The sequence below is a fragment of the Pan paniscus genome, chromosome 6, assembly GCF_029289425.2.
Source record: "Pan paniscus chromosome 6, NHGRI_mPanPan1-v2.0_pri, whole genome shotgun sequence".
NCBI lineage: Eukaryota > Metazoa > Chordata > Mammalia > Primates > Hominidae > Pan > Pan paniscus.
In genome coordinates this window covers 80937089-80962453 of record NC_073255.2, presented here as the reverse complement: position 1 = coordinate 80962453, position 25365 = coordinate 80937089, and the positions used below count along the sequence as shown (strand labels likewise).

At 44.7% G+C, this 25365-nt stretch overlaps 1 protein-coding gene and 1 pseudogene across 1 annotated transcript in view; one reads left to right on the top strand and one right to left on the bottom strand.

The window, feature by feature from the left end:
* LOC100982215 (integrator complex subunit 4-like protein 2) overlaps nt 1-4614 on the bottom strand; it is a 50151-nt gene extending 45537 nt beyond the window's left edge. The window contains 1 exon segment of the mRNA XM_063605763.1: nt 4449-4614. Within this exon segment, the coding sequence (XP_063461833.1) occupies nt 4449-4614 (166 nt within the window).
* Nucleotides 4615-13421: 8807 nt separating this feature from the next.
* On the top strand, nt 13422-15749 carry LOC129398219 (uncharacterized protein KIAA2013-like; annotated as a pseudogene).
* Nucleotides 15750-25365: the final 9616 nt, after the last annotated feature.

The window sequence follows — 25365 nt, the reverse complement described above, 5'->3', positions numbered from 1 at the left end:
ATCATTTGATCTTTTCATTTCATTTCATCATTTCATTTCATCATTTCACTTCATCATTTCATTTCTTCATTTCATTTCCTCATTTCATTTCACCATTTCATTTCATCTCATCATTCCATCATTTCATCATTTCATTTCATCTCATCATTTCATTATTTTATTTCATCAATTCATTTCATTTATTTCATTTCATCATTTGACTTCATTTCATCATTTCATCATTTAATATCATTTCATTTCATTTCATATCATTTCCTCATTTCATCTTTCCATTTCATCATTTCATCATTTGACTTATCATTTCCTCATTTCATCATTTCATTTCATCCTTTCATCATTTCATCTCATAATTTCATCCTTTCATTTCATTATTTCATTTCATCATTTCATCTCATCATTGCATTTCCTCATTTCACTTCATCTCATCATTTCATAATTTCATCTCATGATTTCATCTCATTATTTCATTTCATCTCATTTCATCTTTTCATCTCATTTCATCATTTCATTTCATCTTTTCATCTCATCATTTCATTTCATCAATTCATCATTTCATTATTTCATTAATCATTTCACTTCACTTCATCATTTCATATCATTTCATCATTTGATCTTTTCATTTCATTTCATTTCATCATTTCACTTCATCATTTCATTTCCTCATTTCATTTCACCATTTCATCATTTCATTTCATCATTCCATTTCATCATTTCATCTCATCATTTCATCCTTTCATTTCATTATTTCATTTCATCATTTCATCTCATCATTTCATCATTTCACTTCATCTCATCATTTCATCTCATGATTTCATCTCATCATTTCATCTCATGATTTCATTTCATCTCATCAATTCATAGCATCTTTTCATCTCATTTCATTATTTCATTTCATTTCATCTTTTCATTTCGTCATTCATCATTTCATTTTGTCAATTCATTTCATTTCCTTATTTCATCATTTCATTATTTCACTTCATTTCATCATTTCATTCCATCATTTCATATCATTTCTTCATCATTTCATCATTTCATTTCACTTCATTTCACCATTTCATCATCATTCCATTTCATCATTCCATTTCTCATTTCATCTTATCATTTCATCATTTCACTTCATCTCATGATTTCATCATTTCATCTAATGATTTCATTTCATCTCATCATTTCATCTTTTCATCTCGTCATTTCATTTAATCATTTCGTTTCATTTCACCTTTTAATCTTGTCATTTCATCATTTCATGTCATCAATTCATCATTTCATTTCATTATTTCATCATTTCACTTCATCACTTCATTACATTTCATCTCATCATTTCATATCATTTCTTCATTTCATCATCTTTTCATTTCATCATTTCATTTCATTGTTTCACTTCATCATTTCATCATTTCATATCATTTCATTTCATCATCTTTTCATCATTTCACTTCATTATTTCACTTCATCAGTTCATCATTTCATTTCATTTCCTCATTTCATTTCACCATTTTGTTTCATCATTTCATTATTTCATTTCATCATTCGATTTCATCATTTCATCTAATCTCATCATTTCATCATTTCATTTCTTCATTTCATCATTTCATCATTACGTTTCTTCATTTGATCATTTCATCATTTCATCATTTCATTTCATTTCAGTGATACATATATTTAAGTGCTAATGTGATGCCCAGGAGACACCCTATTTCCCTTTGTAAAACACCTCCTTCAACAAAAGGCAACCTCTCATGGCTGGCTAAGTCTACAGGGATACCAGCCTCTCTTCAACCACCCAGTTTGATTTAGAACCTCAAACAGCACCTCAGTTTCATAAAAACCTAAAACATAAACACAACACTTGGTTGTAAGTGAGCCAACAGTTTCTTGTCTCTTTCTCTGCTCAAGGCTTAAGGCCGTGTCTCCCCAGCTACGTTCAGTGGAAGAAAAGATCCCCTGGACAAATAAGTTTGAGAACTGTTGTTGCAGGACTTCTCAGAACCTTTAAAACACAAATCCTCATCCGCAGGGATCTTCAGGAGGGAGATGGCTGGTGCAGCACAACTTTCTTTCACAGGAGCATCTTGAAGAATACAGTATGAGATACAGAAAGGCTGCACTGAGTCTTTTTAAGGGCCCGGGCCTTGGTGGGGGTGGGGTAGGAGCTCTCCAGATAGCATCTAATGAGTAGGAACATTCAGGTGGCTTTTTTTTTTCCTTATTGGCAAAACTGTGTGTGCACCGTGAATGAAGCTGGTCTCCCTTATCCATATCAAAACTAAACCCAAATTAATTGGCTAAATTGGGACTCAACATCTCCAGGAGCCACGTGGAAGAAAGCCCCACCACACTTTAAAGTAGCTTACCTCATCATATTTGAGGAAAGCAAAACGCTTATGACCAGTATGCTGCTAATACAAGTCTACAGATAATGCTGTATGAAAAATTATTTTTCCCAATCATGGCTGGCATAGTCCACATTTCGCATTACACTTTCCCCCCCTTTTTTAAATTTTAAGCACAGGTCTTTTTCTCTTCTTTTTTTAAATTTTAATTTAATTATACAAGACGGAGTCTCAGTATGTTGCCCAGGCTGGTCTTGGACTCCTGAGCTCAAGTGATACATCCGTCTCCGCCTCCCAAAGTGCTGGGATTACAGGCCTGAGACACTGTGCCCGGCCTTAAACACAAATCTTAATTCATTCTTACAACTATCCTGAGGTTAGAAAAATGGAAGGGGAAGAAAAATGGCAAGCAGGCAGGCTGACTTCGGCTTCATTATTTGGAAGGACAGTTTGCTCGGTTAAAACACACTACTGCCCACAAAGGCCAAGACAACAGAAAAATACAGACTTATATAAATAGATTTTATACGTGACAGCAGTTTGAATGGAGACTTTTTCAATGCAAATGACAAACAGCTGTCCTTGGGAATAAATGACAACGAATTTTTTTATCTCAACAGCTGTCCTGAGAGCACATCTCTACATCTCTACCTGCATTCTGGAAACAGGGAGAAAGCCAAAACGGACGACAAGACACTAGATCAGCCATGTCCAACCCTGTGACTACAAGGACTTTTCCGCCTATCTTTGGTCATGGGTATCATCAAAATTCTGCACAAACCTTTTTTTTTTTTTTTTTTTTTTTTAAGCTCATCAGCTGTTGTTAGCATTAGTGTATTTTATGTGTGGCCCAGGAGCAGTCTTCTTCCAATGTGGGCCTGAGAAGCCAAAAGACTGGACACCTGTGCACTAAATCAAAAGGCTATTCCTTCTGGAAGCAATTGTAAAGAATTTCTCACATTATCTTGACATGAAAACCAATGGATAGTGGGACAGAATGCAAAATCTTCAAGAATTTTTGTTGTTGTTGTTGTTGAGTCAAGGTCTTGCTCTGTGGCCCAGGCTGGAGTACACTGGTGAGATCACAGCTCAGTGCAGGCTCAAGTGCTCCTCCCGCCTCAGCCACAGTACTAGCTAGGACTACAGATGCGCACAGCCACCCCTGGCTAATATTTTATCTTTTGTAGAGACGGGGTCTCACTGTATTGTCCAGGTTGGTCTCAAACTCTTTGACTCAAGGGATCCAGGACAGGATAACAGGTGTGAGCCACCACACCTGGCCATGTGCATGAACTTTTAAGACAAACACAAGGCCCCACAAAAGGTAAGGTTTTCCCACCTAATTTCCAGGGGATCTTTTGGTGCAAGGATGAGAAGCCCTTAAAAGTACACACACAACTCCAAAGATTCAAGACAGTTCATTCGGGCTGAGCCAGCCCACTGGGCAGACAGACCTTCAAGAAATGCCCACCCATGACATACACCAGATGGCTCTCCAAGAATCTCTTCAGTCCTCAGGGTCCCTAAGGTACTGGACAGAGCTAGGAAAGCAAACCCATTTGCTTCTTCCTGCACGAAACCCCTTGAGGTCAAGACCCCACAATCAGACGAGGATGGAGTGGCTCACCCTCAGTCACCAGGCCAGACTCAAGGTGGTATAATGACTTAACCAAGGGTGTGGGACTCCAGGTCTGACTCCCAACTCAGTTCTCCTTTAATAACCACACTTTGTTAATTCTCCTTAACAGGGGTTCCTGGCAAGTCAGTTCTCCCTCAGGCCTTTGGTTTCCTCACCTACAAGATGAGAGGGCTGGACCAGATGGAAATTCGGGGGGTAAGGGGATGTCCGTGCGCAGACCACCCACCCCCCCCTCGCCCCACGGGACCCTAGAGCCTCCATCCCAGTTCCCACCAAGCACCCGCCCCACAAATCCTGCCCAAGGTGAGGGCTGGTCCCGGGTCCCTCGGCTGCCGCATCAGCGAGTGCAGGAGGGAGGGGAAGCCTCCAAGGGCACGACGCGGGCTCAAGGATGCAACTCGGCCAGGAGTGAACTGGGGCCTCAAGGGAGGTGTCCGGGCCGCTCCTCGAGCCCAGCCCAGGTCCCCAAACCCCTTACCTCCAGGGTCCGTATCTCCTGCTTGGTGAGGTCATTGGACACAGCACACTTGGTGCCCAGCCCGCGCAGGCTGCCAATGGAGATGCCGATGAACTTCTGGAGCTGTCCGCACTGCTGCAGCCCCGGGCTGGCCGCGCCCCCTGCGCCACCCTCAGCGGCCGCTGCATCACCCGCGCCACCGCCCTCCTTCTTCTCTCCCATTGCCTCCGCGCGCAGTGCCGCTCTATGCAGGCCACAGCGGCCGAGGCAGGGAGCCCGGGGCTCGGGCGCCTAGGCAAGGAACCCCCGAGCCGGGAGAGCTGGACCGGGAGCGCTCCTCGGCGCTGCCCTTGCCAGGACGCCAGTAGAGCTGGCAGCGGAGTCTGCCGCTCCCGCCCTCAGAGCTGCGGCGGCGGGAGCAGAAAGCCGCGGCGACGGGGGCAAAAAGCCGCGGCGACGGGGGCAAAAAGCCGCGGCGGCAAAAATGCGCGGCGGCGGGGCAAAAAGCCGCGGCGGAAGAAAGCCGCCGGGGCGGGGGCATAAAGCCGCGGCGGGGGGGGACAAAAAGCAGTGGGAGCTGGGGCAAAAAAACCACAAAAAGCCGTGGCGGCGGGGAGCAAAAAGCCGCGGCCGCGAGGGCAAAAAGCCAGGGCGACGGGCGCAAAAAGCCGCGGCGGCGGGGGGCAAAAAGCGGCGGCGGCAAAAAGCCGCGGCGGCGGGGGGCAAAAAACCGCGGCGGGCAAAAAGCCGCGGCGGTGGGGGGGCAAAAAGCCGCGGCGGGCAAAAAGCCTCGGCGGGCAAAAAGCCGCGGCAGCGGGGGGCAAAAAGCTGCAGCGGGAGAAAGTCTTACTCCAAATTCCCTTGCTTCAGTAAGCTTCTCTAGGCCAATGTTCCTTCGGCATTACCCATTTTCTTCCTATGAATGCAAATCACATAAACATGGAAGTACATTTGACCATTTTAATTGTTTAACATTCCATGTCACACGACCTTCCACAATAGAATCAATGTATTAAAATGTGTTAACGACCACACATTTTACACAAATGCCATGAATCCTTAAGGTGTTCCAATTTATAAAATATGTCTGCAAATCATACTTTATGATGCTTTGTATTCTGTCGGTAATTGGATGTCATATATTTAAATTCTATTAAACTGCTTATTAAAATGTCCAGTGCCTCTTTTCTTGCATGGCCACAAATATTGTCACTTTAAATCAGCACCTTTCAAAGTTAGTTTCATGACAACTCAAGATACTTTAAACTATTTTAGAAAGTCTCAAAATAATTCAAAAATAATTCATTTAGTTAACATATTTTGTAAATATACATACTCTATGTATTAATTTAAATTTGGAATAAGGAAGAGATAAAATGTCTTTAAAAGGTATTACAACTGTAAGTAATCAAAGAAGGAAAAACAAACAAACAGAATAAACTGTTAAAGGGCCAGAATATTGCTTCTAAATATGTTTGTTCTATTTTGGAATCTAAACGTGTTGGCCTAGCAGTAAAGTTCTTCGAAATTTGCCAATCTGTTTGGATCTTATCACACTAAACTCCTCTCCGTGTATCCTATGATTTAATAATCCTCTATTACCTCTATAACACAATTCACCCAGAAAAATTAAGTGCATAATTTCTTCTGGATTTACTGTGAAATACATGATTTTAAAACTTGCAATAGTACAAAAGTATAACAGAAAAAGTAAAAGTCTTCCAGCCCCACTTCCTAGAGGAAGACGCTGTTTTTATTTTTATTTTTTGAGATGGAGTCTTACTCTGTTGCCCAGACTAGAGTGCAATGGCATGACCTTGCTCACTGCAACCTCTGCCTCCTGGGTTCAAGTGATTCTCTTGCCTCAGCCTCCCAAGTAGCTGGGATTACAGGCACACACCGCCATGCCCAGCTAATTTTTGTATTTTTAGTAGAGACGGGGGGGTTTCACCATGTTGGCCATGCTAGTCTCGAACTCTTGACCTCAAGTGATCTGCCCACCTTGGCTTCCCAAAGTGCTGGGATTGCAGGTGTGAGCCACCGTGCCTGGCCTCCTTAAGTTCCTTTTGAATTTTAGTGCCATGTGTACACCTATCTCCCATCCAAAAAGTAAGTAAAATAGAATTTAAATTTTTCTGCAGAATTATAATTTTTTCACCATTCATTCTGGGAAGAACCACGTGAGGCCAAAACCAAGGACCCTACCCTTCTTCACTTGGTACCACCTTCCCACTTGACAAGTTACAAGTCCCATGGGGGTAACCACAAGGTCCCCTCAGCCTGGCCATTGTACACAGCCCCAGGGTACTGGCAACGCACGACCTACACTCCAAGGCAACTGGACAACTTGGTCTTTGGTAAGATCACTTATGATAACAAAGTGAGTCAGCTTCGCTTCAGACAAGCAATGTGGCAGTGATACAAAGACAAGCTATTTTGACAAATATTATTTTTGAGGCAGTCGCTCTGTTACACAGGCTGGGGTACAGTGGTTTGATCGTGGCTCACTGCAGCGTTGACCTCCAGGGATCAAGTGATCCTCCCACCTCAGCCTCCTGAGTACCTGGGAATACAAGTGCTCGCCACCATGCCTGGCTAATTTTCAAAATTTTTTTGTAGATACAAGGTCTCATTATGCTGCACAGGCTGGTCTCAAACTCCTGAGCTCAAGTTATCCTTCTGCTGGGATTACAGGCTGAGTCACTGTGCCCGAACTTTTTGCAGAATTAAAACATACGCATTCATTTTCCTTTTGCTATTCTTAATCTCTGTAGTTATTTTTAGGGAGAAAATTCTTGTTGACTTCAATCTATGTAGTATGAGTTGTGTTATAACAATAAATTATATATTATATATTATATTACATATAATACATACAATATCATATATAAGTTATAGCTCTTTTGTTCCCCTCTTACTCTTCTAAGTGTGCTGCTTAAAGGAAGAGCTGTGTTTACCTTTTCCTATTGCTCACTGTATCTAGCAATATCTTACAGCATGGCATACAATACGTACGTATTTAAAACTGCATTGCCTCCTGAAAATTGTTTTTAAGAAATTCCACTCCATTTATCAATATAAGATTCAGAAATTGTTACATTCTAGAAGGGACCTAAGGGATCTAGTCCAGGGATTTTCCAGCTGTGTTCTCCTGAGCCTTAAGGTCCCTGGGAGGACTCTGAGAAGGAAGGGTTAGGTAAGCAGTTGGGACTTCTAACTCCCTAGCAGATCAGTTCTGTTTTGTATAACAGGGTTTTGAGTAAAGTAGTAAAGTTTTTATTTGTAAAAAGTTTCATTGAATGATAAAGGGGATATCACCACCAATCCCACAGAAATACAAACTACCATCACAGAATACTATAAACACCTCTACGCAAATAAACTAGAAAATCTAGAAGAAATGGATACATTCCTCGACACATACACCCTCCCAAGACTAAACCAGGAAGAAGTTGAATCTCTGAATAGACCAATAACAGGCTCTGAAATTGTGGCAATAATTAAGAGCTTACCAACCAAAAAAAGTCCGGGACCAGATGGATTCACAGCCGAATTCTACCAGAGGTAAAAGGAGGAGCTGGTACCATTCCTTCTGAAACGATTCCAATCAATAGAAAAAGAGGAAATCCTCCCTAACTCATTTTATGAGGCCAGCATCATCCTGATACCAAAGCCTGGCAGAGACACAACAAAAAAAGAGAATTTTAGACCAATATCCCTGATGAACATCGATGCAAAAATCCTCAACAAAACACTGGCAAACTGAATCCAGCAGCACATGAAAAAGCTTATCCAGCATGATCAAGTGGGCTTCATCCCTGGGATGCAAGGCTGGTTCAACATACGCAAATCAATAAATGTAATCCAGCATATAAACAGAACCAACAACAAAAACCATACGATTATCTCAATACATGCAGAACGGCCTTTGACAAAATTCAACAACCCTTCATGCTAAAAACTCTCAATAAACTGGGTATTGATGGACTGTATCTCAAAATAATAAGAGCTATCTATGACAAACCCACAGCCAATATCATACTGAATGGGCAAAAACTGGAAGCATTCCCTTTGAAAACTGGCACAAGACAGGGATGCCCTCTCTCACCACTCCTATTCAACACAGTGTGGGAAGTTCTGGCCAGGGCAATGAGGCAGGAGAAGGAAATAAAGGGTATTCAATTAGGAAAAGAGGAAGTCAAATTCTCCCTGTTTGCAGATGACATGACTGTATATCTAGAAAACCCCATCGTCTCAGCCCAAAATCTCCTTAAACTGATAGGCAACTTCAACAAAGTCTCAGGATACAGAATCAATGTGCAAAAATCACAAGCATTCTTATACACCAATAACAGACAAACAGAGAGCCAAATCATGAGTGAACTCCCATTCACAATTGCTTCAAAGAGAATAAAATACTCAGGAATCCAACTTACAAGGGATGTGAAGGACCTCTTCAAGGAAAACTACAAACCACTGCTCAATGAAATAAAAGAGGATACAAACAAATGGAAGAACATTCCACACTCATGGGTAGGAAGAATCAATATCGTGAAAACGGCCACACTGCCCAAGGTAATTTATAGATTCAATGCCATCCCCATCAAGCTACCAATGACTTTCTTCACAGAATTGGAAAAAACTACTTTAAAGTTCATATGGAACCAAAAAAGAGCCCGCATTGCCAAGTCACTCCTAAGCCAGAAAAACAAAGCTGGAGGCATCATGCTACCTGACTTCAAACTATACTACAAGGCTACAGTAACCAAAACAGCATGGTACTGGTACCAAAACAGAGATATAGACCAATGGAACAGAATAGAGCCCTCAGAAATAATGCCGCATATCTACAACTATCTGATCTTTGGCAAACCTGACAAAAACAAGAAATGGGGAAAGGATTCCCTTTTTAATAAATGGTGCTGGGAAAACTGGCCAGCCATATGTAGAAAGCTGAAACTGGATCCCTTCCTTACATCTTATACAAAAATTAATTCAAGATGGATTAAAGACTTAAATGTTAGACCTAAAACCATAAAAACCCTAGAAGAAAACCTAGGCAATACCATTCAGGACCCAGGCATGGGCAAGGACTTCATGTCTAAACCACCAAAAGCAATGGCAACAAAAGCCAAAACTGACAAATGGGATCTAATTAAACTAAAGAGCTTCTGCAAAGCAAAAGAAACTACCATCACAGTGAACAGGCAACCTACAGAATGGGAGAAAATTTTTGCAGTCTACTCACCTGACAAAGGGCTAATATCCAGAATCTACAATGAACTCAAACAAATTTACAAGAAAAAAACAACCCCATCAAAAAGTGGGTGAAGGATATGAACAGACACTTCTCAAAAGAAGACATTTATGCAGCCAAAAGACACATGAAAAAATGCTCATCATCACTGGCCATCAGAGAAATGCAAATCAAAACCACAATGAGATACCATCTCACACCAGTTAGAATGGTGATCATTAAAAAGTCAGGAAACAACAGGTGCTGGAGAGGATGTGGAGAAATAGGAACACTTTTACACTGTTGGTGGGACTCTAAACTAGTTCAACCATTGTGGAAGACAGTGTGGTGATTCCTCAGGGATCTAGAACTAGAAATCCCATTTGACCCAGCCATCCCATTACTGGGTATATACCGAAAGGATTATAAATCATGCCACTATAAAGACACATGCACACGTATGTTTATTGTGGCACTATTCAGAATAGCAAAGACTTGGAACCAACCCAAATGTCCATCAATGATAGACTGGATTAAGAAAATGTGGCACATATACACCATGGAATACTATGCAGCCATAAAAAATGGTGAGTTCATGTCCTTTGTAGGGACATGGATGAAGCTTGAAACCATCATTCTCAGCAAACTCTCTCAAGGACAAAACACCAAACACCGCATGTTCTCACTCATAGGTGGGAATCGAACAATGAGAATACATGGACACAGGAAGGGGAACATCATACACTGTTGCTTGTTGTGGGGTGGGGGGAGGGAGGAGGGATAGCATTAGGAGATATACCTAATGTTAAATGAAGAGTTAATGGGTGCGGCACACCAACATGGCACATGTATACATATGTAACAAACCTGCATGTTGTGCACACGTACCCTAAAAATTAAAGTATAATTTTAAAAAATTAAAAAAAAAATTTTTTTTAAAGTGTCATTGAAAAGAAAAAAAAAATTCTTTGGGAGGCCAAGGCAGAAGAATCACTTGAGGCCAGGAGTTTCAGATCAGCTTGGGCAACATAGTGAGAAATAAATTAGCTGGGTGTGGTGGTGCACACCTGTAGTCCTAGCTACTTGGGAGGCAGAGGTAGGAGGATCGCTTGAGCCTGGGAGTTTGAGGCTACAGTAAGCTATGATTGTATCACTGCGCTCCAGCCTGGTACAGAGTAAAACCCTGTCTCAAAAAAAAAAAAAAAAAAAAAAGTATAGCATAAAAACGTCTGATTCTGGTCTAACATTTTGGAGATGAGGAAACTAAGATGCAGAGAGGTTAAGCGACTTGCCTATGGTCATGGAGCTAATAAATGACAATGAGGTGCCAAAACCTGGGGTCCCTGACTCCTGTTTCTGACCTCTATTATATCACACTGGCTCCCACAAGGGCTTACAAGGTAATCATTTAGCCACGACCAAATTTTTAGATAAAATAGACAAATTTTAAAACAAGTGTTTTCAATAAAATTCACCACTTTAACTATGAGAAGGCTCAGAAAGCACTCGAAAAAGGCCTCAGTGCTGACAGTGAGGAGAATGAGGAATATGATGGTCAAGAGAATTTATCTTCACCCCTGAGTCAGCTGGTGATGCTCCTGACGATCCTCACTGCTGTGACACTCCCGTGTGTCCCCTACCATCTAGCCAAATGATAAGATAAACAGTTTGGCTTGATTCACACCTTCATGCTCCCAACGACCATCGTGTCTGAAACATCCTCATGACTTTTATCTATCTCTCTCCTAGCACCTGTTCAATTACAAGTCAATAATTCCAGGAAGCCTTTACAGATAAAGCCACTTTTGCTCTTTCCCATCCCCTCTAATGATACTGATGCCTTTTTTCCTAAACCAAAAATCTAGACTTGTTGCTTGAAAATGTTGGTTGTATTTATGGGGACAATGGGACAGAATGCTTGCAGTTTTTGTGGCTGCCATTTATCCTCATGATTCCTTACACCCTTTACTGTGAATTGTTTTATAGATGTGCTTTCCAGTATAAATGTGCTCTCCAATTAGATTACAAGCTTCTTGAAGACAAGGATTCAGACTCCTACTAATTTTGACTTCTCTTTACACCACGGGTCTAAAGTTGGCTCAATTCTCCAATTGTCATATTAACCTGAAAATCCCTTAGGAAGGCATGCCAGAGTGGATATCAACATACTGTTCTCTAAGTGCAACACAGCTATTTCTTTCAATAGAATTATAATGAATATTTCTGTTACGAATAGATAAACTATGCCAGGTGTGGTGGCTCATGCCTGTAATCCCAGCACTTTGAGAGGTCAAGGCAGGAGGATCAGTTGAGTCCGGGAGTTTGAGATGAGCCTGGGCAACATGGCAAAATCTCGTCTCTACAAAAAATACAAAAAAAGTAAGCCGGGCATGGTAGTGCATGCCTCTGGTCTCAGCTACTCAGGAGGCTGAGGCAAGAGGATTGCTTGAGCCCAGGAGGTCAAGGCTACAGTGAGACAAGATTGTGCCACTGCCTGGGTGACAGAGCAACAACCTGTCACAAAAAAAAAAATAGACAGACAAAATACAGCTTAGGCAATATGACAAAACCCCATATCTGCAAAAAATACAAAAATCAGCCAGGTGTGGTGGTGCATGCCTGTAGTCCCAACTACTTGGGAGGTTTAGGTGGGATGATCACTTGAGCCTGGGAGGTTGAGGCTCTGGTGGTGAGCCATGATCACACCACTGCACTCCAGCCTGGTCAACAGAGTGAGAACCTGTCTCGACAACAACAAATACACACACACACACACACACACACACACACATATATCTATATACATATATAATACATATATATACACACAAAATAGTTTAGAAGCCACATTGTGTGAACATGCATTTATAAACACTAAAATCCCGTGTAATGACAAGATGCTTAAACTGAAAGGCAGGAGGGAAATGCAGATTCACAATCCCCAGGTGAATCTCTGACTCTGGAGTGCACATGCAGTTTACGTAAACGTAAACTGGCTTATGTTTAAATTGTTCTTGCTGGCCGGGTGCAGTGGCTCACGACTATAATCCCAGCACGTTGGGAGGCCGAGGTGGACGGATCACCTGAGGCCCAGGAGTTCGAGACCAGCTTGGCCAACATGGCAAAATCCCGTCTCTACTAAAAATACAAAAATTAGCTGGGCATGGTCACGTATGCCTGTAGTCCTAGGTACTCGGAAGGCTGAGGCAGGAGAATCGCTTGAACCCAGGAGGTGGAGGCTGCAGTGAGCTGAAATTGCGACACTGCACTTCAGCCTTGGCGCCAGAGCAAGACTGTCTCAAAAAATTAAATAAAAATAAATAAATCGTTCTTGCTCTTCAGGGAGTAAGCCCAGGGGGGAGTGGGTGGGTAGGAAAAGCAGCACTGTTAAGTTTGGGTGAATAAATGTGAACAATGACTCCAATGCCATAGACCCTCATGTGTTTGTTGCATTAATTGGATAATTCAAAATATAAAGTATTATCCAGTTTCAGGATAATATTAAGATCTAAACCAATGAATGCTCTATGAAAAGTTGTAGATTAACTGATCCCTTAAAACTAAAAACAGCGTCTTCATAAGCTTCTACTGAGGGCAGCTACCACTTTCTTCATCACATTTCTTATCCTCAATAGCTGTGGGCAATGCCAAAATAGCTGTATGATCAACATTAATAAACAACACCAGGGCAACAGCCAGACACAAACCTAAATGAAGAATTAAATTGTAGGAGAAGGAGGAGGAAGCAGCGATGGCGGCTGCTGCGGCGGTTGCGGCGGGGGCCGGGGTGGGCGCCGCGGTCTGGGGCGGGCAGTGAGGCGCGGGCGGCCGGGCCGGTGGGCTGGGCGGCGGGCCCGGCGGCCGCCCTCGCGCCCTTGCCCGCGCCTGGCGGCCCGATGTGGCTGCAGCAGGGGCTCAAGGGGCTGCCGGGACTGCTGTCGAGCAGCTGGGCCCGCCGCCTCCTCTGCCTGCTTGGCCTCCTACTGCTGCTTCTGTGGTTTGGGGGGGTCCGGCGCGCAGCGGGCAGCGGGCGGCCTGCACCTGCTGCCCTGGTCCCGGGGTGAGCTGGGCGCCACCGAGCCGTCTGCCTGCCTGGAGGCGGCCACCCGCGCCTGGCGCGGCCTGCGGGAGCGCGGCGAGGCGGTACCGCTGGGCCCTGGAGTGCCGGCCCTGGTGGCCAACGGCTTCCTGGCCCTGGACGTGGCTGCCAATCGGCTGTGGGTGACTCCCGGGGAGCGGGAGCCCGCCGTGGCGCCGGACTTTGTGCCCTTCGTGCAGCTGCGCCCGCTGAGCGCGCTGGCTGAAGCTGGAGAGGCGGTGCTGCTGCTGCGGGAGGGGCTGCTGCGCCGCGTGCGTTGCCTGCAGCTGGGGTCCCCAGGTCCTGGCCCCGTGGCCGCTGGCCCCGGGCCCGCCTCCGTCTCTGGCCTTGCCGCGGGGTCCGGCCGCGACTGCGTGCTGCTGCAAGAGGGCTTTCTGGCGCACAGGGGCCGACCCCACGTCTACCTGCAGCGCATCCAGCTCAACAACCCCACGGAGCGCGTGACCGCGCTGCAGACTGTGGGGCCCACTGCCGGCCCAGCCCCCAAGGCCTTCACCAGTACCCTGGAGAAGGTCGGAGACCATCAGTTCCTCCTCTACTCAGGCCGGTCCCCGCCTACGCCCACTGGGTTGGTGCACCTGGTGGTGGTGGCCGCCAAGAAGCTGGTGAACCGCCTCCAAGTGGCTCCCAAGACGCAGCTGGATGAGACGGTGCTGTGGGTGGTGCACGTCTCTGGCCCCATTAACCCCCAGGTGCCCAAAAGCAAAGCAGCCAAGGAGCTCAAGGCGCTGCAGGACTTGGCACAGAAGGAAATGCTGGAGCTCTTGGAGATGCCAGCGGCGGAGCTGCTTCAAGACCACCAGCTCCTCTGGGCTCAGCTCTTCAGCCCAGGAGTGGAAATGAAGAAGATCACTGACACCCACAGGCCGTCTGGCCTCGCCGTGAACCTGACGCTCTATTACATGCTCTCCTGCTCGCCAGCCCCGCTGCTCAGCCCCTCCCTGAGCCACAGGGAGCGAGACCAGATGGAGTCGACGCTCAACTATGAAGATCACTGCTTCAGCGGGCACGCCACCATGCACGCCGAGAACCTGTGGCCGGGGCGGCTGTCCTCCGTCCAGCAGATCCTGCAGCTCTCTGACCTGTGGAGGCTGACCCTCCAGAAGCGTGGCTGCAAGGGGCTGGTGAAGGTGGGTGCCCCAGGCATCCTGCAGGGCATGGTGCTCAGCTTCGGGGGGCTGCAGTTCACAGAGAACCACCTCCAGTTCCAGGCCGACCCCGACGTGCTGCAGAACAGCTATGCATTGCGTGGCATCTGCTACATGAACGACCATATCAACCTGGCCGTGCTGGCGGATGCCGAGGGCAAGCCCTACCTACATGAGTCCGTGGAGTCCGGTGGCCAGCCTGTCAAGATCTATGCCTGCAAGGCAGGCTGCCTGGACGAGCCAGTGGAGCTGACCTCGGCGCCCACGGGCCACACCTTCTCGGTCATGGTGACACAGCCCATCACGCCACTGCTCTACATCTCCACCGACCTCACACACCTGCAGGACCTGCGGCACACACTGCACCTCAAGGCCATCCTGGCCCATCATGAGCACATGGCTCAGCAGGACCCCGGGCTGCCCTTCCTCTTCTGGTTCAGCTTGGCCTCCCTCATCACCCTCTTCCACCTCTTCCTCTTCAAGCTCATCTACAACGAGTACTGTGGGCCTGGAGCCAAGCCCCTCTTCAGGAGTAAGGAAGATCCCAGTGTCTGAGTGAACTAACAGTCCTGCTTTCAGCCACCATTTGCACAAGACACCCAGCACTGAAAGTCCTGCTGCCAGGAGCAAGGGATCCTTTGGAAGCACCCGCCCTTTGTGCCTTGTTGGGGGAAACCAGTGACACAGAAGTGAGTGTGGATACACCAGAGTTTGCATTGGAAGGAATGAGTGTCACGTGGGGAGGGAAGGGGCCAGTGGACCTTTTGTAAGCTTTCCACTCAATAAAATGAACCTGTATAGCAAAAAAAAAAAAAAAAAAAAAAAAAAAAAAGAATTAAATTGTATAAAGATGTATAAAGATGTCTATTAGTTAGTACATAGGAAACTGTTTGATAATGTTGGCAGAAAAAAAAAAACAGGCCAGGCGCAGTGGCTCACACCTGTAATCCCAGCACTTTGGGAGGCCAAGGTTGGTGGATCACCTGAGGCCAGGTGCTTGAGACCAGCCTGGCCAACATAGCAAAACCCCGTCTCTACTAAAAATACAGAAATTAGCCAGGCGTGGTGGGGGGTGCCTGTAATCCCAGCTATTCGGGAGACTGAGGCAGGAGAACTGCTTGAACCTGGGAGGCGGAGGCTGCAGTGAGCAGAGATGGTGCCACTGCACTCCAGCCTAGGCGACAGCAAAATTCCATCTCAAAAAACAAAAAAACAAAGGAAAAACAGTATTCTATGTCAAGTTCCTCGGAAGAATGTCAAATAATTTCTGAATCCCTTAGCACTGAGTGCAGGGTCAGACACAGAGTAAGTATTCAATCAGATTTATGATCCTTATAATTACTAACACTTACTGGGTTGCTTACTATATTCCAGGCATTGTGCTAATAATTAACACCTCTACACACATTACTTCCTCACAAGCCCCAAATCATAGTACATTTTAGAGCCAGAATTTAAAACTAAGTAAAATTCTAGGACCAGTGCTCTTAACCACTGGGCAATACTGCTTCTCAATTTTATCAAGTAAGTAAATGAAGCAACTCAACACTTTAAAAAAGCTTGTACTCAAAAATCATATTTAGAACTAAGGTTTAATTTTAAAGATTATCCTTGCTTGATTAATGTTTTCACCTGGGAAGAAAGTGACTCTTTACAGGGAAAATTTCTACTTTACAACAGTCTCAACTAGATGGCCGTAAACTCATCATCCAGATCAGGGCTTTTTTTTTTTTTTTCCTTTTTCCACCAACTCTTAAACCCAAGCATTTTTAAGAGTGAAAGCATGGCCAGGCATGGTGGCTCACACCTGTAAAACCAGCACTTTGGGAGGCCAAAGCGGGGCAGATCACCCAGTGTCAAGAGTTTGAGACCAGCCTGGCCAACATGGTGAAACCCCGTGTCTACTAAAAATACAAATATTAGCTGGGCGTGGCGGTGTGCGCCTGTAGTCCCAGCTACTCAGGAGGCTGAGGCACAAGAATCACTCGAACCTGGGAGGCGGAGCTTGCAGTTAGCCAAGAACGCGCCACTGCACTCTAGCCTGGGCAGCAGAGCAAGACTCTGTCTCAAACAAAAATCCCAAAACCAAAAAAAGTGCAACAAAGCATTTACAGAGTGGGTATATCTACATGCACATTTTCTGATAGATACTAATTGCTGAGAATTTAGACACAGTTTTGCCTCTCTACAAATTCATAAATTATATTTCAAGTACAGTTAATTCTGTTGTATAAATGACGTGGGTTCAATATTTTTGCTACAATTTTATCTAACACAGTTGCATGATAGGTATGATTTAATTCTCCTTTCCTAAGAACAGCCATTCAATTGCATGCTCACTGTCACAGAGCTGAGACTTTTTTCGAGATGCAGTCTCATTCTGTCTCCCAGGCTGGAGTGCAGTGGCTTGATCTCGGCTCACTGCAACCTCCACCTCCTGGGTTCAAGTGATTCTGCTGCCTCAGCCTCCTGAGTAGCTGGGATTCCAGGCGCCCGCCATCACGCTCAGCTAATTTTTTTGTATTTTTAGTAGAGACGGGGTCTTACCATGTTGGCCAGGTCAAACTCCTGCCCTCAGATAATCTGCCTGCCTTGGCCTCCCAAAGTGCTGGGATTACAGGCGTGAGCCTCTGCACGCAGCCAGAACTGAGACTTTAATAGTTAGCTCATTTTATAAAACAAGCCCTACTATTCATACCTTCGTGAGCATTTTTTACAAACTTTTTTTTTTTTTTTGAGACATGACCTCGCTCTATTGTCCAGGCTGTCACAGTGGCATGATCATAGCTGGCTGCAGCCTTGAGTTCCTGGGCTCAAGTGATCCTCTAACCTCAGCTCCCTGAGCAGACATGGCTACAGGCACATGCCACCACACTTAGCTAATTTTTAAAAATTTTTTGGAGAGACATGGTCCTACTACGTCACCCAGGCTGATCTCAAACTCCTGGCTGCACGAGCAATCCTCCTGCCTTGGCCTCCCAAAGTGCTGAGATTAGAAATGTGGGCCACAGTGCCTGGCCAAGAATCGTTTTTATGCTAGGTGATTTTTATCACTTTCAGACAGTATGGGATATTAAAATATTCCCTCACTACCAGAAGAAATATTACATATGTAATGTTAAAATTGCTTAAAAGTTCTGACAATTTAAATGTTGGAGGAAAAGTCAAGAATCAAATGCAAGGTAAGATGGTAAAGGAGGTCAAGGAGCAACTCTCAACTTTTCAAAAAAGCTAACGGAAAATTATAAATTGGCAAGGCCAGGCGCGGTGGCTCACACCTGTAATCCCAGCACTTTGGGAGGCCGAGGCAGGTGGATCACGAGGTCAGATGGAGACCATCCTGGCTAACACAGTAGAAACCCCGTCTCTACTAGAAATACAAAAAATTAGCCAGGTGTGCTGGCGGATGCCTGTAGTCCCAGCTACTAGGGAGGCTGAGGCAGGAGAATGGCGTGAACCCGGGAGGCGGAGCTTGCAGTAAGCCGAGATTGTGCCACTGCACTCCAGCCTGGGCGACAGACCAAGACTCCGTCTCAAAAAAAAAAAAAAAAGTTGTTTATCATATCTTCAAAAACTGGTAACTACAATAGAAATAAAAGGTGTCTTTAGAGCCTAAGATTTGGGAATTAATGAACTAGTCACTTTAAAAATTTTTTCATCTTAGGCAGTGGCTCACACCTGTAATCCCAGCACTTTGGGAGGCCGGGGTGGGCAGATCACGAAGTCAGGAGTTCGAGACCAGCCTGGCCAAGATGGTAAAACCCCATCTCTACTAAAAATACAAAAACTAGTCGTGTGCAATGGCGGGCACCTGTAATCCCAGCTACTCAGGAAGCTGAGGCAGGAGAATCGCTTGAACCCAGGAGGTAGAGGTTGCAGTGAGCCAAGAATGCACCACTGCACTCCAGCCTAGGTGACAGAGAAAGACTCTGTTTCAGGGGGAAAAAAAAAAAATTCATCTTTTGAAAACACACTAATCAACACTTTTCCTCAGTTAAACCAGTTCACCAAAGTGAGAATTTAAAAAATTATACATTTGGCCGGCAGCGGTGGCTCATGCCTGTAATTCTGGCACTTTGGGAGGCAGAGGCGGGCGGATCACGATAGGAGTTTGAGACCAGCCTGTCCAACATGGTGAAATCCCGTCTCTACTAAAGATACAAAAAATTACCTGGGCGTGGTGGTGTGCCTGTAACCCCAGCTACTCAGGAGGCTGAGGCAGGAGAATCATTTGAACCTGGGAGGCGGAGGTTGCAGTGAACCGAGATGGCGCCATTGCACTCCAGCCTGGGCGACAGGGTGAGAGTCCGTCTCAGAAAAAAAAAAAAAAAATATATATATATATATACACACACACACACACACTCTCTCTCTCTCTCTCTCTCTCTCTCTCACTTTTATGTGATTTGGAGAAAAAAAAAAACCCACACAAACACACACCTCAAATCCCAGAATTTAGAGACATTACAGTTGAGCACAAATCTAAGTTAAAAAAAAAAAAAAAAAAAAAAGGCGGGGGTGCAGGGATGGGATGGGTGGGTAAAGAGGTCTAGAGTGACAGAAAGCAGGGCAGGGATCCACTGCAAAGGGACATAGGGACATTTTCAGGGAGACAGAAATGCTCTGTACCTTTTTTGGGGTGGGTGGGTAGGGGACTTATTTTCTGAGACAGGGTCTCACTCTGTCACCCAGGCCAAGTGCAGCGGCACTATCGTGGCTCCCTGCAGCCTCACCCTCCTGGGCTCAAGCGATCCTCTCACCTCAGCCTCCCAAGTAGCTGGGACTACAGGTGCATGCCACCAAGCCTGGCTAAGTTTTTATTTTTTATAGAGATAGGGGTCTCACTGTGTTGCCCTGGCTGCCCTCAAACTCCTGGGCTCAAGAGATCCTCCTTCCTTGGCCTCCCAAAGTGTTGAAATTACAGGTGTGAGCCACTGCACCAGGTCAATGCTTTGTATCTTGATCATGCTGGTGGTAATATCACTATATACAACTTCCAAAACACAAACTATATAATTAAAATGGGTATATTTGTTATACGTAAACTGTTCCTCAATTTTTCATAAAGGGGGAGTAAATTCATGTAAAGTAGATTTAAAAGAAAATACTAAGCAAATAATAGTATAGGTGGTACAGTGATGTGGCCAAATTCACAGATGGTACATGAATAACTGACATGAATAACTGCTGTTTAAGAGATACAGAGCTAAGCCTTCAAAGAGAAGGCTTTTTTTTTTTTTTTTTTTTTTTGAGACGGAGTCTTGCTCTGTCGCCTAGGCTGGAGTACAGTGGCATGATCTTGGCTCACTGCAACCTCCGCCTCCCGGGTTCAAGCGATTCTCCTGCCTCAGCCTCCCAATTAGCTGGGACCACAGACACATGCCACGACACCCGGCTAGTTTTTTGTATTTTTAGTAGAGACGGGGTTTCACCATGTTAGCCATGATGGCCTCGATCTCCTGACCTCATGATCTGCCCGCCTCGGCCTCCCAAAGTGATGAGATTACAGGCATGAGCCACCATACCCGGCCAAGAGAAGGCTTTTAAGAGAAGCAGCCTCTATAACAAAGAAAGTCTAAAATTTATTTTTAAAAGTATATTAATTGTAACATTCATCAATGCTAGAAGTATATAATACTTTTGTTTCAACAAAGTTTTTTTTTCAGGAGAGGAATGTTCTTATTTGGGGGACTTTTAGGACTTATTTCGGAGGCCTCTTAGGGCTAACCAAAGAGAAACCAGCTGCTCATATTAGAAGACCTTGGAGTTATGAGATGCTAGTTTATACCATATGCATTAGACATAAAAAAAATCACTATCTACCTTCGGCTGAGATAAAAAGCAAGAGGTAAAGCTCCAGACAGCTGTTCCTAACTTAACTACTCTTGCCTCCCACAGCTTTCTGAACAAGGTAAATCCTGAATAGTGATCATCATTCAACCTTCATCTCTGCAAAAAGCATTTCTTTTCCTCCCAGGCGAAAACAAACAGTGCCTGCTGTCTAGCACTAGTTAAACAAGTTCCCCAAACACCACACACGTCTATTATAATACATACCACTGAGAAGCCACAGCAAGAACATAATGTTCCTTATGGGCCAAGGATGAGAGAAGAGGACAGGAATCCTCCAAGCTGATACAGTGACTTGTAAACCTGGTTTATCTTATTGGAGTCTCAGTTTCTACATTTGTAAGTATTTTTGCCTGATTCAACAGTATAGTATTTAATTAAGAACCAGAACTTTTGTCTCCTCCCATCTTCTTTTTTTTTTGAGATGGAGTCTCACTCTGTTGTAGTGGCACAATCTCCTGAGTAGCTGGGACTATAGGCGTGAGCCACCACACCTGGCTAATTTTTGTATTTTTAGTAGAGATGGGGTTTCACCACGTGGGCCAGGCTGGTCTCGAACTTCTGACCTCAGGTGATCCACCCACCTTGGCCTCCCAAAGTGCTGGGAGTACAGGCATGAGTCACCATGCTCAGCCGTCTCCTCTCATCTTCTAAGAACTGGATATTGTCATTTGAAAGTCTTATTTTTAACCATCATGGTCTCTACGCTTGAGTGTGTCTGTGAGAATATGAAGACATACTGTAATTACTGGCTCATTAAGATTAAGCATCATAATCTTCCTAGTTGAAAAGGGTTAGCCAAGTACTGTATAAGGTGTAACTATAAGTATTTAACCTTACAAATTCCTCAAGAAGATAGGCAGAAAATAGGAAAGAAAAGGGCAAAAATAGGCCGGGTGCAGTGGCCCACCTGAGGTACAGAGTTCAAGACCAGCCTGGCCAACATGATGAAACCCTGTCTCTACTAAAAATACAAAAAATTAGCTGGGCGTGGTGGTGGGCGCCTGTAATCCCAGCTACTCAGGAGGCTGAGACAGGAGAATTGCTTGAACCCAGAGGCAGAGGTTACAGTGAACCAAGATCGCACCACTGCACTCCAGCCTGGGCAACAAGAGCAAAACTCCATCTCAAAAAAAAAAAGAAACAAAAGAAAAGGACAAAAATATGCAACAGTGGAAAGGAGGCAGCAAAGTTAACTGCACAGATCACATCTCAGTCAGAGAGCAGTATGTGAAGGAGGGAAAAAGCCTCTAATCACTTGACTCAGATATACGTTGGAGATGCTAGAGATCCAACTCCGTGTTCCAAAAACCTGTGTTCCCAGAGACCACTACTGCAGTGTCAGTTCACACAGATCTTATAACATGAGTAAACACTTCCAGATAATGACACTGATGGAAAAATAGCATACAATAGGGAAGCTCTATTTCTAAAAACTTTACTGTTTACCTGGAATCACACCTTTATTCTGAAACAAAAAGAAAATTGCTAAACAGAAGCAGATACTGTTATAACTCTTCCTTAAGATAAGCTTTATAGGCAGTGTTTAACTAGTTTAACTAGTGCTAGACAGCAGGCACTGTTTGTTTTTGCCTGGGAGGAAAAGAAATGCTTTTAGCAGAGATGAAGGTTGAATGATTATCACCATTCAGGATTTACCTTGTTCAGGGATTGTTAGGGAGCGATCAATCAAATCAGAAAGGTAAAGATGAGATGCTTTTCCTGTTTCTTGATTTTTATCTACCAGCAATAATATGAGGCACACTCGTAAAGTAAAGGTCTGCATTACATTTACAATTAAACTCTAGAAAAACATAATTCTGAGCTAAATATTCTGCCTAAAGAATCTCTTTCACATAATCCTTCCTGGTCACTTGCTCCTTGCACTCACAATTTGTTTCTTAATTCCTATGCTTTTTATCCCTTTCTATACAAGGATTTGTCCAAAAAAAAGTATACTCCCTTACCAGAACGTGACCTCCTGCAGGGGCCACATCTTACTCACCTTGTGTCTCTGTCAGCACTCAGCACTGGGCTTTGACCACAGCTCACCTTCGATTAATAAAAATTATAAATCAAGGCTGGGTGCAGTGGCTTACACCTGTAATCCCAGCACTTTGGGAGGCCAAGGTGGGCAGATTACTTGAGGTCAGGAGTTGGAGACCAGCCTGGCCAACATGGCGAAACCCCGTCTCTATTAAAAATACAAAAATTGGCCGGGCGCGGTGGCTCACACCTGTAATCCCAGAACTTTGGGAGGCTGAGGTGGAGGTCAGGAGATCGAGACCATCCTGGCTAACACTTGGTGAAACCACATCTCTACTAAAAATACAAAAAATTAGCTGGGTGTGGTGGTGGGCGCCTGTAGTCCCAGCTGAGGCAGAAGAATGGCGTGAACCTGGGAGGTGGAGCTTGCAGTGAGCTGAGACTGTGCCACTGTACTCCAGCCTAGGCCACAGGGCGAGACTCCATCTCAAAAAAATAAAAAATAAAAAAAACAAAAATTAGCCGGGCGTGGCACAAAAATAATCCCAACTACTCGGGAAGCTGAGGCAGGAGAATTGCTTGAACCCAGGGGGCAGAGGTTGCAGTGGGGCAGAGGTCGCATAGAGCTGAGATCGCACCACTGCACTCCAGCCTGGGTGACAGAGCAAGATTCCGTCTCAAAAAAAAAAAAATTATACATCAAAACAGGTTTCTGCTTTAGGTGACAACAGATGAAATCAAGCTCAACCAACTTCTACCTATAACTCATATAATCCTAGATATAATGGAGCAAAGACGGAAATGGGACCATCAATAGCTCTGCCACTGACTTCCCCTGCAATCTTGAATAAATCAAGAATGAACAAAGCCATAAATATCTAGGATCAGGAACTTTGTACTATGGCCGAGTCCCATCAGTTTTCCCTGACAGCCAGTATTAGATAATCATTTACAGCCATAGCCACCATGCATCTGTATGCAAAACCCTCACATTATAACATTGGAATTGGCTTTATATGAAAGCTACAATTACAGCCTCTCATCTCCTCTCATTCTATATAAAAGAGTGGGATCTACAAAGCCATACACGGAAACTGGTCATTTCAACCTTGCCTAACAGGGGTTCTTTTCTCATGCTTTTTAAGGAAGGAGCAGGAATAGAAATTCTCGGAGTCCTTATCAGTAAGTAATGATCAGGAACGTTCCATTGATGCTACTATAAACCTCTAGCATAACAGCAAGGTGACAAAGAATTTTCTAAAATCAGTCCCAAATAGCAGGAAAGAAACACTTAGCTCAGGATGAGTTCAAGAACCAAAAATGGGCTGAGTTGTGCTGATTTAGGTCAGAAACAGGGTCAAAGTTGCCTCTTTCAGAGATGAGAATTAGATATAACAAGTAATTGGCTGGGCACAGTAGCTCATGCCTGTAACCCCAGCACTTTGGGAGGCCGAGGCGGGTGGATCACTTGAGGTCAGGAGCTTGAGACCAGCCTGGTCAATATGGTGAAATCCCATCCCTACTAAAAATACAAAAATTAGCCAGGTGTGGTGGTGGGTGCCTGTAATCCCAGCTACTTGAGAGGCTGAGGCAGGAGAATCGCTTGAACCCGGAAAGCAGAGGTTGCAGTGAGCCGAGACTGTGCCACTGCACTCTAGCCTGGGCGACACAGGGAGACTCCATCTCAAAAAAAAAAACACGAATTGCCAGCTCTTAGCACTGTCCAGTGGAACCTTCTTTGCGATGGAAATGTTCCACATCTGTGCTGCCCAGTGTAGCAGACATCAGCCACATGTGGCTGCTGAGCACTTGAAATGTGGCTAGCATGACTGAGAAAATGAATTATAAATTGTGTTTAATTTTAATCTCAATGTAAACTGCCAAATATGGCTAGTGGTGACCAAACCGGAACTGTAGCTCTAGATTCCCTAAATTAGGGACTTTCAATGACAGGCAATTCCCTCTACCCCTTGGGGGACAACTGCCCCCATCTTGAGACATTTCTTATTGTTACAACTGGGGGTAGGGAGTGCGACTAGCATCTACTGAGCAGAGGTCAGGGACACTGCTAAGCATGCTGCCATGCACAGGCCAGCCCCCGTAACAGCAAATTATCTGACCCAAAATATCACTAGTGCTGACACTGAGAAACTGCTTTAAGTTTGCTCAAGGACAGAATTAAAGTAAATGCAAACAAACTGCAGTATACCTTGCCTAAACATAATACCCAGGAAGAATGAGATCTTTTAACCAACAGAAAAAGGTCTGGGCTATTCTACAAGTTTAGAGTAGCAGGTTTTGGCCTGGCACGGTGGCTCACGCTTATAATCCCAGCACTTTGGGAGGCTAAGGCAAGAGGATGGCTTCAGCCCAGGAGGTTGGGACCAGCCTGGGCAATATAGTGAGACCTTGTCTCGAGAACAAAAAAATTGTTTTAATTAGCTCAGTGTGGGGGTGAGTGCCTGTAGTCTCAGCTACTCAGGAGGCTGAGGCGCGAGGATCACTTGAGCCCTGGAGACGGACGTTGCAGTGAGCCGAGATTGTACCACGGCTCTCCAGCCTGGGTGACAGAGAGAGATCCTGTCTCAAAAATAATAATAATATAACAGGTTTTTTACTG